The 14,799-nt window shown below is 34.4% G+C and overlaps 1 protein-coding gene and 1 long non-coding RNA gene across 2 annotated transcripts; both read right to left on the bottom strand.

Annotated features, from left to right (window-relative positions):
• Positions 1–466: 466 nt before the first annotated feature.
• Positions 467–1,227, bottom strand: LOC135589073 (uncharacterized). The gene is made up of 4 exons (XR_010476588.1): positions 1,110–1,227; positions 928–1,006; positions 739–833; positions 467–639 (listed from the first exon to the last, which is right to left on the bottom strand). It is a non-coding gene; the product is annotated as an uncharacterized LOC135589073 (long non-coding RNA).
• Positions 1,228–3,472: 2,245 nt separating this feature from the next.
• On the bottom strand, positions 3,473–10,794 carry LOC135587741 (uncharacterized). Its single transcript, XM_065079474.1, has 5 exons — positions 10,322–10,794; positions 10,136–10,214; positions 6,887–7,861; positions 5,373–5,627; positions 3,473–3,687 (listed from the first exon to the last, which is right to left on the bottom strand). Exons 1-5 carry the CDS (start codon positions 10,758–10,760, stop codon positions 3,528–3,530), a joined length of 1,908 nt encoding a protein of 635 aa, XP_064935546.1. The 5' UTR covers positions 10,761–10,794; the 3' UTR covers positions 3,473–3,527.
• Between the last annotated feature and the right edge of the window lie 4,005 nt (positions 10,795–14,799).

Here is a 14,799-nt window from a genome sequence, read left to right as displayed (position 1 = left end):
TTTGAACAACAGACATTGCTTTTCTACTGACAGGAAAATAGCATGATAACCCTAAACCTGTTCAGTTTTGGTCACTTTCTGTTCATAGCCCATTACAATAAACTCACACAATCCGCTACTTATTGAGCACTAACTCAACTATCAGCATATAATTTCCAAAAGGATATGTTCTAATTGAAAAGCTGCAGAAATATCAACCTTCTCAATAACCCATAGGTCATACAACTTAATTGGTATGGACTTACAAGAAAAAGTTGAAATGTAACAAGACTAGATGCTCACTAAATTATTTGACCCAACCATCTGTTACTGAAATTAGTTTGGTTGGTGGACTTAAATAGATTGTTTGAGCAAGCAGGAGTACAATGATTTTTCAGGACCTTATCTATGTATGCGAAAGTTATAATAACTAGAAAAAGGAAATAAAATAAAATATTCAATTCACCTCTCTTTTGGTTCAGTATACTGAAAGAAGTTTTCACCATTTTAATAACATATGAGCACATAATATAGCCTATCAATACATTGTAAAATGGAACCTAGTCTATTAAAACAAACAAATAACTTATGATGCATGTATCAGTCATACTGGTTTCCCTTTGTGCAAAACGGCAATAAGAGTACCAAACAAAGGTTTCCCTGCAAATCATACCAGCACAGACGCATCAGCTCAAACACTCTCAAATTCTCTCATATTTTTTGAATTGAAGATTTACTATTCAAGATCAAAGAAATCACCCGTAATGAAGCTTTTTGTGCCATCAATTGGGTCCAGAACCCAAACATAATCAGCAGACTTCTCCTTACACCTCCAACCATTCTCCTCGCCATAACTACACCAAAACATTGCCCACATCAAGAAACTCCTTTTCCCCCTCAACCGAAGCTAAACAACACCCAAGAAAAGAGGCGACTAACTAATCTTACACAGCATGCAAAGGAAAACTCTCCGATATGATCGAAACCATGGACTCCTCCGCTTCCCTATCGGCAATCGTCACCGGGCCTACGAAGAACCATTCGTTTACAACGAACAACCAAAACAGGTGAGAAAGAAAATGAAAAGTAATACGAAATCAGTAATCTTAGGAGACGGTGGACGCACGTACTGAGATCCTCCTTGTCGATGATCTCGAAGTTCTGGCGGAAGTACTTGCGCAGCACCTCGCCCGCGGCGTCGGCGACCGTGTTGGCCACCTCCGCGAATGATAATGATAATGATAATGATGATGATGATAATAATAATAATAATAATAATAATAATGATAATAATGATGATGATGATGATGATGATGATGATAATAATAATAATATTAATAATAATAATAATAATAATGATGATGATAATGATAATGATAAAGATAATGATAATGATAATGATAATAATGATGATAATAATGATGATAATAATGATGATGATAATGATGATGATGATAATAATAATAATAATAATAATAATAATAATAATAATAATAATAATAATAATAATATACCAACAGAATAAAAAACACAACAAAAACTTAGCAACACTATGGATTCTATCATATGATTAATGATAAATATTAACAAAGATATTTTTTAGTTAGGGCACTTAGATATATTTACAAAAGCAAAGACATAATTTTGCTGATAATAGACTAAAGATCGTTCCACCAGCTAACAAAGTGCCTGTTGAGGTCATTGAAGACTTCAATGTCATATCAAGTTGAATGAGCTTTATATACTGTTATGCCTTTTCCTAGTCCGAAAAAGTTAAATCTAGCAAAGTTGAAGAAGTTTCTCCTGGTACTCTAGACAGTAAAAGCACGAGATTAAATCAAGTTTCTAATCTAGCAAAGACGCTCGACACTTCCAGCGGCACCTCATCTGGCAAGCAGAAGCAATTCATTACTTACCTCTACTTGAACCAACATATTGAACACAATTTTGAACCACATGTTCACCTTCACCGAGATGGACATATCTATCCAAATTGAAAACATCATTTACCCACAAGTTGTTCTGCGATCATTAGATAGGAGGCAAAGATGAAGTGTAAACCAAAACAAAAAAAGAATTCAAGGAAACTACTAAAGGGTAACTCCATTATCATATACTTTTATTTTTTTACCAAAAGAATGATCTGTATAAGAGAACCCAAGACATGCAAGGCCTGAGGCTTGAATGCCATTTCTATTTATTGTTGCCATAGCTTTCCCTTTTACACATTCCATAAGTCAATATAACAAGGCAAATTCAAACCACGCTGAGCTCGACGAGGCAAAAATGTGAGTCTGAAAATGCAATGATCTTCAGTATTGGAGAATGTGAATAGGCACAGAGAAAATCAATAATTCATTGCTTGTGCTTGTGTTTAGTGCCTAATGATATCTCTTGTTAAGTGCTTCCCTTACCAAGTACTGGTTTCATAAGGTTCTGCGCCTAATTTATTAGAAGCTTTATTCTTTCACCTCATCTGATTTACTAATAATTATAAGTGAGTTCCATTTCAGACAAGAGTCCTTTAACCCTTCTCCAGGGGTAATTTTATCATGTAACTGTGTTAATGACCTTGATCTTAGAAGCTGTGTGACAAACTCTTTTTTCCCTAAATGCTGGCTAAATCATCCAGCTTTTTAGTGGTCACCTCTTCATAATCACTCTGAATACCAGCTTCTGCTTCCTAATCACTAAGCTGAAAGTCTTTCCTCCAAAACAAAAGCAAAATATTTGCTCATGTATAATTGTACTTTTATATCCTCCTTGCACTCACCACTGGAAAATGCAGGTTTCTCTTAATCAGCAGCACCACTATTCAATCTTCCAGATTATTCTCATGTTTTTTTTTTTTTGGCTCATTGTGTTTGGCAGTCATTTCACAGAGTGCCCCAGGAAAACAAAGAGGTTTATGACTCATCAGGCTTTAGACAAATGAAACAGTAGCCAGTCACCTTTGTTTGATCTTTTTCTACAACCTGTAAGAGCTTTTGCCCCCACCATTCTATTATTCCAAAGTATTCTGAAGCTCCCTTGTATCCCAGCTCATTGTCTTTTACACGCATTTCAACAACTGCTTGAGGAAAACAATGAAGCCCCTTTGCATCAATCAGGCTTTAAGTACAAATGAAATGGTTCAACCAGTCATCCTCGTTTGATCCCTCTCTCCGACCTGTAAGAACCTACCACTGTCAGAATTTTCGATAGCTAGTGCTACTACTCCTGAGGTACTTGGCTCACAATATTGGCCTATTTTGGTATTTGTAAGGTGTGCATTATCATCCATTATATCCTCAAAAAGATCAAAAATTGAATGCAGATAAATCTTCCTGCAAGAACTTCCCAGAATCATGCTTCAGGAGCTGAGGTTTGATGCCATTTCAAAGTGATGACTGCTAAGTTGTGATGCAGTCAAAACATATATAGCTGAGCCTATATGATATACTAGTTAGAACTGAGGGACTCCGTCAGTTTTCAAGTAACCTGAATCACCTCATACAGAATAAGGATTTTAATCATTAAGTCATGAGGTCAAGAATACCAAGCATTAGTTACCTTTCCAAGAATGATAATGACATTCCTTGCAAAGAAGAACAAGATGGTGGCAGATTGTACAAAGCTGATTTCAGACACATTATTAATTCTTCCACAAGGCATGTTGTCATATACACCTCTTCGGCATGATTTCTGGTTGACCAATCCTCAATAATTCTGCAGATGCAATATATACAGACTTGTTAAGAAAGTGCATGATTACAAGCATGGAAAGACATTTTATTAGGTAATATAGAATATGAATTTTTAAAATGGCAAAATTCTTGTATCCTCCTTAGGAATAAAATGTGTCTATGGATGAAATGTGTCAACTAGAATCCAAATTCATTTCAAGCCAACATACTTGGATAAAAATAACTAGGTCTCATATTCATAGGCTGAACCCAGTGACCCCAGTGCACAAGACTCCTGCCAATGTGGGGGTCTGGGAAAGAGTTTACCCCTATGAACATAGAGACTGTTTTTGTGATTTGAATTTTATTAGGTAATACAGAATATGAATTTTTAAAATGGCAAATTTCTTGTATCGTCCCTCGGAATAAAATGTGTCTAGGGATGAAATGTGTCAACTAGAATCCAAATTCATTTCAAGCTGATATAGTTAGATAAAAATAACTAGGTCTCATATTCATAGTGTGAACCCGGTGACCCCAATGCACCAGGCTCCTGCCGACGTGGGCATCTGGGAAAGATTTTACCCCTATGAACAGAAAGCCTATTATGGTGATTTGAAGTTTTGAACACAAATTCATGTCTATATTTAAAGTTTTCAATTTGAGGTCTTGTAGACACAAATAATATGGGTTAAGTTCTAACCATATTGTATATATGGAAATTCATATTTCAAAGTGATTAGTTAGAGTACTCACCTACGTTAAAGTTTAAACTACAAAAAGATGCCACTACGTTGGCTTTTTCCAAGTCTGGCATATTTTCTTCTCATAATTTTTTTTCATTTGCTTTAGCCAAAAATGTCATTTGTGTTTGAAATACTGACTTCACTACTCGTAGTCATATCTTTGGTTCATGAAATATTTACATCCATATCTGCCTCATACATAATTCAGTTGATATATGTCAGACAACCAACTTGCTTTGTATTTGCTTAGAACAACAAAATTAAAATATATAGCATTCATTTAACATATATACTTAAATTTGTACCCCCAAGTGTCCAGATTCCATTCTGTACCTGATTTATTTTCACCCCATGCTCTAACACAACTTCACTCGATTTAGAATAGTCTTCACAGTGGCTATGTTTCACCAGCAAACTCAACAGGATCAAATTCATTATATCTAGATATATAAAAGCACAGAACCACCCATTCACCCTGAAGAATACAAGAGGAATACTTATTAAGTGACCAAAATAACCTGAAACCTTCTTTTTTTTTTAAGACACTGATAGACTCCTCTAAAATCCAGTACATGCATGTTATTTTCACTGAAGGAGTACTATTGTGTACAACCAAAAAAACCCTTTCCTTTTGCTAGTTTTGGCATGATTACCAGATAACATTGATGGGAACTATACAGGTCACCAGCCTAATGGACTGGTTTCAAAGTTCCTGCTCCCATTAACGGACAACTAGTTGACATCAAGAACTCTACAAAGTACAACAAGATAAATGAAGTCCTAGCAGTAAAGGAAACTGGTTCAATAGTGGAATCAAACATTCATCTTAAATCACAAAGACACAAACAATACCTACATAGAGTAAATCAAATAACAATAAGAATATATTATGGATTTCATCCGCATGCTCATAACATATTACTATCAGTACAAATGAAGGTGATAGGACAATACAATCAATATAGAACAGGGAATAATATACCTTGAATTTGCTTCGGAAGCAATACTACAATCCGAATAAAGTACTTTCAGAACAGGTTGCAGATCTGCTGCAGAAAGTGATCCCATGCTATCTTCTGAGCAGTAGCCACTGGAGATCCAGGCTTTTGAATTTAAAAGAACTAACAGCAGCATTGGAGATTTCAACTTCAAATCCCTGACAATTATTCTGTATGAAAGTTCCTCTTCAGCGCCTTCAAGAAACACATTGGCAAGAACTCTTTGCAATGTGTGATTCCTGCCCGAGAAGGATAGTTCAGCAAATAAGCACACATCACTTAAAGGGAAAAATAATTAAGAGCATTACAAGTCACAAGTATTAATCAGAACAAGCTACTAAATAGCAAACAGTTTAATGTAACAGAAGTTCACTTAATGAACGCACAGACAATGACAGGTTCCAGTATATGCACCATAAAAGTCTAACAGTTTTTAATATCCAAGTTGTTTGGTATCAAATACAAACACAGTATTTTGGCAATATAAAAATTGGAATCGTGCCAAATTCTCGTAGTCTAATAACATCCTTGACATCCATTTGGAAACTAGAGAACTCACAAAAGGAGTCTTTAAATCACTAAGTTTATGGGTCCAAAATACCCAAATAATGGTGAATGCAGACATGCATAAATCAATCTAGGAATACAAAATAATTCTTGATACAAGGTTTGGAAAACTGATTGTGTAAGTTAAAAGAAAAAGGTAACTCAAATTTTTAAGGTTGCATTTTAAATCTGTAATCTACAAATAACACAAATGAAGAAAAATGGATAGCATACAACGATGGATAATAAAAACATGTACTTAGACATATTCTTGTCCAAAGCTTCTTTTATGGATACTGAGGAATGTTAATTGTGTAATGGCCTGAATGGATGAATAGAAATAGAACCTCAACTCTTCAGATATATCAAACAATTATCTCTACATTTCACAAGGATTAAAACTTTCGGTTGCATATGCCAATTTTACAAAAACATTAGCAATTTCAGATACTTGAAACCAATTTATCTTCAGAAGCTTCAGCAAGTGCTTTGTGCTTATGTTATAATGAGAAATAAAATTTACAGTTTACTTTGTATCTCATATTGCTACAAATTGCCAACACTTTGTGCATTGTATGATTGTATCAGAGCATGTGAAATGAAGATAAAAACCACTGATGTACAATTTTCTACGAAGAAAATTATTGGGTTAGATTCTGTTAGGTCCGGGAGGTGTCTGGAACTTTTTTGATACGTAAGAAATACTTGTTCCCAGTTGTACAAATTTTAGGATATCCCATCTAGTAAGTCTTTACAATCACGTCCCAGAACCCTTATAGAATGTGAGCTGAAACAGATCTCCACCAGACATGATATCCAAAAGAATATTGAATAAGCATTTAAAATATTAATGTGCAGTTACATCATTGTGTAACTATAAAATGTGTCCATTCCCACAGTCATGTTGATTCAAGATATTTCAGATACAGAATGCATCCAGAAGGAAGCTGACCTGAATATGTCACAAGGTCCACCGGCAGGAACAGATGTAGAAATGTAGCACTTAAATAGCCGGATTCCTCCATCTACAGGGATATTTGTGCTTTTAAAAGAAGGATAGCACCCAATCATAGATAAGCATTTTTTGCATGAGAATCCAACCCATTCTATATCATTTGAAAGGTTGGATGTTCTAACAATAAAACCACCTCCAAGAGAACTATTATGTAGCCACTTCTGACTTCCTGAAAGGCCTGAACTCGTCATAGACTCTTGGACTTTGGCAGGCATAATTGGCACATCGAGCATAGATCCACCAGAAGCATAATTTACCAAATTGTTTGATTTATGATCACAAATATTGCAATGAGCTTCCGAAGGAAACCCATCAGAAGGCTCTGGAAGAGGCTTCCCAGAACTCCCACAGCAATGATCTAAGTTAAGATTCAAGAAATCTGCATGTTGGGGACTTTGTATCTCATCTAAGCTTGATCCAATAGGATTAGAACATCCCTTTAAGCCACATTCAGTTCTTCGTCGCACATTGTTACAGATATCTGATGATTTAAGTATTGGGCTAGATAAAAGATCAGTGTTCTTTCTAATAGGGAGTTCTGTTGCAAGATCCATACACACATCTTCCTTGCTAGAAGAACCTGGCATCACACCGACATCAGCATTGTCTTCAACAAAATCTTGACCACTACCCCCTTTTACTGAATCATTTATAACAATACAAGCTACTTGGTCCTTATTTTTGTGGTCAGAAAATCCAGCTAAGAGCTCCTGAAATGAATAGCCCTCTAGATCATCTTGGCATATGATTATTGAAGCACCATCTAGTAGACATGTACCTTCATGACAGCTGTATCTGTTAACATACTGACGTACTAATTTCTCGCTGATACCTCCAAAAGAACAGCAGCAAGTTCCAAACCAATTGTCTGCCACCTCTCGCCAATTCACTGATGGCATTTCCACAAAGTGTCTGTGAAAAGATCCATTATGTTAATAAGATAAGAATGACATTAAGAGGTTCAAAAGCTACAAGCAGCAACCACTTTAGTGGGAAAAAAATTTAAAGTACAAGGAAAAGTTAAACAAATTTGAAGAAAAAGAAACATATAATATTGTTCACAGTAAATATAAAGGAAATTGCAATTCCAGTAAACTAATTCCAACTGGCACAGCTTCCATAAGTAACATCAAAGCTACCTTACAAAGTTATCCTGCTTTACATTCTCATGATCAATTTATCAATAATCTAGATTTGTAGAGAGTTCCTGCAGGAAACATGGCTCTAACTTTTCAATTCATAATTGTAACATAGAGTTAATGTCAACTTGTACCTAAAGACAGACCTTCATGCATGTTAATGTAAACTTAAAGCAATAAAAAAACTAACTTCTCGCCCTTTCCATTCATTAAACTATTCATCTAACATTGCTTCCAATTAGCTCCTTTCTCTCCAAAAAGTCATTTTTTTCTTTTTCAACTTAAGTTCTACGTTATCTGAGCTAACACCACAATTGCAAGGGTAACATGAACCCTTATTTTTATAGAGTATCCTACTCAAATAAAGGAGAATAAAGCAATTCTATGAAAAAAATCAAAAAAACTTTCTAGATCTCTCAAAATTACAGCTGCATGACTACATAGATATCTAACACAAGGCAAAAGGTTTTGGACAAGCATCAACATCCCAGTCCTGATTAGTCAATTAGATGCAAATGAACATAAGCACATCCTTGAAATCTAACCATGACATAACAAAAGATTGTTCTCCGACCAGCTTCAGCTAAGAACCATAATGGATAATTGAGAAGATGAAGCATATCATCTTTTCACAGGAATTAAGTTGTCAAGTCTGTATGGTCAGATGTAATGGTCCTTGTTAATTGGGCATTCCCTGGGATAAAGATCCAAATGTCTCTCTATTTATCAAATTTCATATTAAGTACAATAAACCAGGATTTGCCTTTTCAAGTACCGGACCAGTGTCAGCAGACTACAAGAATAATGCATACCAATCTGTACCAGTGTACCGACACACAGTATACCGGTGTGTACTAGTGGCTTGGTGATGAAGGAAACGATAGAGAAGTAGAAGGAGAGGTAGAGGAACAGAGGAGGAAGGAGGAAGGAAGAGGGAAGAAGTGGAAGAAGTGGAGCAAGAATAAAGAAAAAGAAAGAAGAGGAAAAGAACAACAACAACGAGGCAACACCATCTTACGCGATGACGAAGCGATAACAGCAGCGGTGGCAGTAGTGGGGAAGCGGCGATGGTAAGGCCGCAGCATCTTACACGACGATGAGGCAGCAACGATAGCAGAGGCGAAGCGACGATGATGAGGCGATGGCACCTTACGTGATGGCGAAGTGGCAATGGCAGCAAAGACAAAACGACAACAACGATACCTTACGCGAGAAGAGGGCTTGCATTCACGAGCCCTAATCTCTTTTTGTTTTCATTTTTACACTGATTTGGACATGGGCCCCACCATTTCTTTGAATATTTTATTAATTTAACTGGACCGTTCAATACAGGGTGGTTCGCGTACGCGGTATGCCGCATACTGGTATACCACCGCACAACAAACCCTGTAATAAACCAATAGTGCAAGCAATTAAACCAATTATATAGCATGCTACAAATCTCTAGTCTATTCTTGGTGCTTCCAAACAAGCTTACAAAGATAAGTGAGGTAGCATCAGCAGTAACGATCATATTGTAAATGATCACCATAGAGCTGTCAGTATTCCTTATATAATATCTGAGGTTGCAACAGTTTAAGCATAATTTCAGTTACCTGGTAGACTAGAAGATCAACTGTTAATATCACACCACCAATAGAAACACGTTTTGTAGCAGCAACATCGTCATCCATTTAGAAAAAGCTTTATTTAAGTACAACAAAGAAGCATAGGACAACAACAACTCAATATTTCTACAAACTCATGGCAAAGGATTAAAGACCAATTTAGCAACTTCAAGTTTTGTTCTCAACTATGATATTGTCAAAAACTACTTGAGCTAAATCTCCATAAGAAATTTGAACATATATGCTGAAAAAATAATTGCATAGGTTATATAATGCGCAAAATAGGATTTTACTGTGTTACAACTCTTAAATAGATTCTGATCAAACATGATAATGAGCAATTGCAACAAATAATACATCACATATATTGGTATTCATGCAACTAAGAACACATTTATGGTGGTTGGTGGTTCGATCCGGAAAAAAAGGCCACAATTCACCTCAGAGGTTGCTTTGTCAGCTTTGTCGAGCAGGATTTGCAAAAGAAATGTACACCACCGGCAGAAAGATTCTTTATATCTGGATTGCATTGAGGAACAATACTATTGATGAGCATTCCCACATGTATCAAAGGTCTTTCTCAGCAAACTGACAAGAACACAAACCTAAAAGATAACCAGACTAACCTAAATCCAAAGGGAGCGGAACCAACGGATCCGAAAGCCCACCTTCTTGTCTGCCCATCTCGCCCATATAAGAATCGAGGACCCCGCGCAAATCCATCATGACCGGATGATCTACCGGGAGGACCAACGCCAGCTTGATCTCGATATGATCGTCCATAGCCCGGCATTCCACGGGGCAGCTCGGGTCGATCAAGACCTTGGGGACGGGAGCCCTGAGAGAGACGACATCTCCCGTTCCCCCTCCGTTTCTGTCATCGATCCAGGAGACAAGGAGCAGGGACTGGTTGAGTTGGAGGGAAGCGGACAGGTTTCCGCACAGGGCGGACGGGTGGACGTCCGGGTGGAAGAGATAGAGGCGGAGGGTGGGGATGTGGGCTAGGGTTTCCCAGGTGAAGCGCCACCGCCGCGGGCTAGGGTTCTCGAGGACGTCCAAAGACATTTCCCGCTCGCTCCAGTAGACGAACCTCACGCCCTTGTATTGTCATTTATGGTCGGCAAACCTCGGTCATCAGGCCAAGGGTTAAGCTCGGTCTGCAACCGGTGCACAAAGCACGGCCCGGTCCGATGCGGTCTGATGCATAATGAATGCAGACCCGCATGCGAGACTTGGGTTGCATTTAAATAAAAATTACATATTTTTTATATTTAACTATTATCTAATATACACTAGACTCACTTAATAAAAATTAAAAATCAAAAATATGTTTTTACATTATATATATCAGACTCACTTAATTAAAACTTAAAATATTTATTTACATTACAAAATTAAAAAAATTTATCTTATATAAAATTAAAATTTAAAAATTATATCTGACTCAATTTTAACTTAATAAAATTAAACATTATATACTTAATAAAAATTTTAATTTTAAAATTTAAAATCTCAATCGATATATGATCTATAATATCATGAGCTTACTATTTAGAGTCTCCTTCTTACTATTTATAATCTTTTTAAAATTAATAAATAATATATTTACTATTTATAATCCCTTTTATTCTATTTTTATCTTTTTTTCAGTTTTTTCTTTTCTTATAGCCTCCTGGACATCTTCTGTGATAATATAACTAACTAAAAGATAGTAGTATCTTTTGAACTATTATAAAATATATATAATACTAAAAACTATTTCTCATATACTTCTCTTTGATCTTCAGTTTGTTTCATTTCAATATTTGTCGTTTTTTCTTTATTTTTTTGTCACATGATTAAGAGGACACAGAGGAGAATCAGAATAAAATAAAGAAGAAGAAAAGGAGGATTATACGCAAGGAATAAGAAGATTTTATTTGAATTAAGTTATAAATTGAGGACATATATATTTATTTATAAAAGAATAACTTAGAAATATTTAAAATTTTTAATGTGGGTTATAAATAACAAAAAAGATATTACAAATAGTAATCTCCAAATACTATAGTTTCCAAATATGAGAATTCTCTTATGACATGTCAATTCAATTAAAATTAAGGACTTGAAACTTTATTTTATATATTTATTTTACTATTTATTAAAAAAATTAAGCCATTTGCCTAATCAATAAACTCCCATTTTATCCCATGAGTTTTGGAAAAACACCAAAAATTAAAAATTAAAAAAATATTTTATCTAAATAAGTTATATTATGATTTTTATCAAATGACTTATTCGGTTTTTACTTATCATCAATTTAATAAAAATATCCCTCGTTTCATCAGTTGCCCTTGCTAGCGCCCATGATTGTCATCATCTTTTTGTCAGCACCCTCGGCTCGTGAGTTTTTTTTTCTTCTCTCTTTTAGGAAGGGGTGAGAAAAGAGACAATCAAGAACGACATACGAGTTAAAAAGAAAATGAACGGAGAAAGTGCTCCTTGTCACATCGTAGAACTTTTTTTTTTTAGGATCACATTTTTTTTATAATTATATTTCGAATTAAATAAATAAATATCATTTTATTCATAACTTATAAATATATATTATAATTTATCTATTCATCAAATCATAAGTCAAAAATATTTATTAAAAAATAAAGTGATATTAACTTGAAAAAATATTCAAGTGCTCTACTTAGCAGTAGAGGAAAGTCTACTCTCCATTAAAAATTAAAAATAAATAAATTTTAACTGATTAATTCAGACTAGTGTTATCGGGAGGTTGCTTTAAAATTAAAAATAAAATAATTTCAACAACGTAAGTAAGAACCCATATACATCAACTGAAAATAAATACATGATCAAAAATCAATCATCTCATTAGTGTATACCAAATACTCGTAGGAGCACTCCCCCAATAACGAATGGGGATGTTTTATCCTATAGGATGAGTTTGTATTCTCCCAACAATGGATGGAGATAAACTTATACTTCCAAGAATGGATGGAGTGATTTCCCTCACCCGCTAAAGTGAGAACATATTCCTCCCAACATTAGATGGAGGAACCATTTAATCGCAACATCTGACGGCCCACTAATCCTTGAAGGGAATCATCCTGTCATTGACAGGAAAATAACATCATCTCATACCGATTATGTTTATATCGGGATGAAATAATATATTTAAAACATCTCTTTCAAACATCATCAATATTAAATTATACCAATTAGCCCTCAATTGACTTAAATCATAATTCAATAGATCAAATTGAACTTAATTTAACTAAAACTCAATTGAATCAATCTCTAATTCTTATTTAATTGGTTTGAAACGACCCAAGACTAGTATTATTTAGATTAGATTAGGTTCAATTTAAGTTAAATATATTTAAATAAGTCAAACCAATTCGGAATCACTTTGAATTGATCTAATTGATTAGATTTGATTTGATTCAATCAATGTTTATAGTCAAATCCAATAATTAAATAATGCTGGGCTAGGTTGGACCAGCTTATATATTGGTCATTTTACAATGCACATGAGAGTGGATACACCACACTAGGCTGGGCCAACCCTTGGCTCATGACTACCCTTGTTAGGCTGGACTAAGCTAGCTTATGAGGTAGGGCTTAACTTGCATGTTGGGCTTAGCCTATAGGTTGGGCTCGATCTATTGACTGAGCCTAGATAGTAAATTGTGGTCTGATGTACGGGTTGGGCTTAACTTACGAACTATTTTAACCTAATTCCTATCCAATTTCATCGATATCGAATTATGATAATATATATTCACTTACAATAATATATTAAAAATGTAATAATAGATTAAAAGATAAGATTGAAAGATAAACTATAATATAAGAAAATAATATTCTTAATTTAATAAGAATTAGAAATCATATATTCAATAACATGAATAATTTCAATATTATCTAATTAAACAATAAAATTCTAAACATTAAAAGGGATAAAAAAAATTTTAATTGATATATTTTAATCGAACAATAAAAATAGTAACATTTAAAGGATTAAGAAATATTTTGGAACTTCAAACAAAAAATTTTAATCTTAAAAATAAAATTTCAACATCGAAAGAAATCAACAAAACTTTTATTTTTCAAGAAAGGTAAGGAAACATACCTCTCCTCAACATGATGTATAACTCATCGTTCCTCGTACTATTGGGCTCGGCTTGGTAAAGAACGAAGAAAAGAAATCCCTCCCCTTAAATAGGAGAGGATGAGCCTTACATTTAAAGAATTTTTTTTTATTTTAATATTTATTTAATATAAAATTTTATTTAATATACTAACAACTATGACACCACTTTATTTGAAATGTTTAATAGTTATTTCCTAATTTACAATGGTAATCAAGAAATAAAAATTAATATTTCTTAAATCACAATGGTAAGCAAGAAAAATAAAAATAAATTCCTAATTTGAAGATTTGATTACATTTCTCCCCTCCTAAAAGGAATTTGGTCTTCAAATTTAGCTTACCTTAAAAAAATAGGTAAAGATACTACTCTCATATATTTTCTTCTCTTTCCTAAGTTGTTTCTTGGTTTGAATGATGCTGCCAATGGATCTTTACTAACGGTATGACTTTATTTCTTAGAACATATTTTTTTCTTTCTAAGACCTGGGTTAATTGTTCTATAAATGTGGCATCATCTCTTAGTTACAGAGATTAGTAAGATATAGCATGAGATAGATCCCTAATATATCTCCAGAGCATAGAAACATGGAATACATCATAGATGTCAGTCAAAATCAGGGGCAATGCTAATATGTATGTCACAAGTCTGACCTTTTGTAAGATCTCAAATAGGCCAATGAATTTCGGGGTTAACTTTTCATTTTGACCAAACCTCATGACTTTCCTGGTTGGCGACACCTTCAAGAAGATATGATCACCAACTTTGAACTTTAGATCTCTTCGTCTTCGATTCACATAACTTTTCTAGTGATTTTGAACTATTAATAATATTTGACATATAATTCAAATATTATCATTATCTCTTTAAATTAATTGAGATCCCAAAATCTTTTGTTCTCTTACCTCATCCCAATGTATAGGTGATATGCACTTTCTCCCACAAAGAGCTTCAAATAGGGC

The sequence above is a fragment of the Musa acuminata genome, chromosome BXJ1-8 (genome assembly GCF_036884655.1).
Source record: "Musa acuminata AAA Group cultivar baxijiao chromosome BXJ1-8, Cavendish_Baxijiao_AAA, whole genome shotgun sequence".
Lineage (NCBI taxonomy): Eukaryota > Viridiplantae > Streptophyta > Magnoliopsida > Zingiberales > Musaceae > Musa > Musa acuminata.
Note: the sequence above shows the minus strand (reverse complement) of the source record. Positions and strands in the feature narration are given on the sequence as shown.

What these genes read in the sequence shown, in the direction of transcription:
- LOC135587741 (XM_065079474.1), bottom strand. Translation starts at nt 10,760, where the DNA reads ATGTCTTTGGACGTCCTCGAGAACCCTAGCCCGCGGCGGTGGCGCTTC. An exon ending in TCCGCTCCCTTTGGATTTAG is followed by an intron (nt 10,215 to 10,321) that starts GTTAGTCTGGTT and finishes AATGCAATCCAG; the next exon opens with ATATAAAGAATCTTTCTGCC. An exon ending in GGACCTTGTGACATATTCAG is followed by an intron (nt 5,628 to 6,886) that starts GTCAGCTTCCTT and finishes CTTCTCGGGCAG; the next exon opens with GAATCACACATTGCAAAGAG.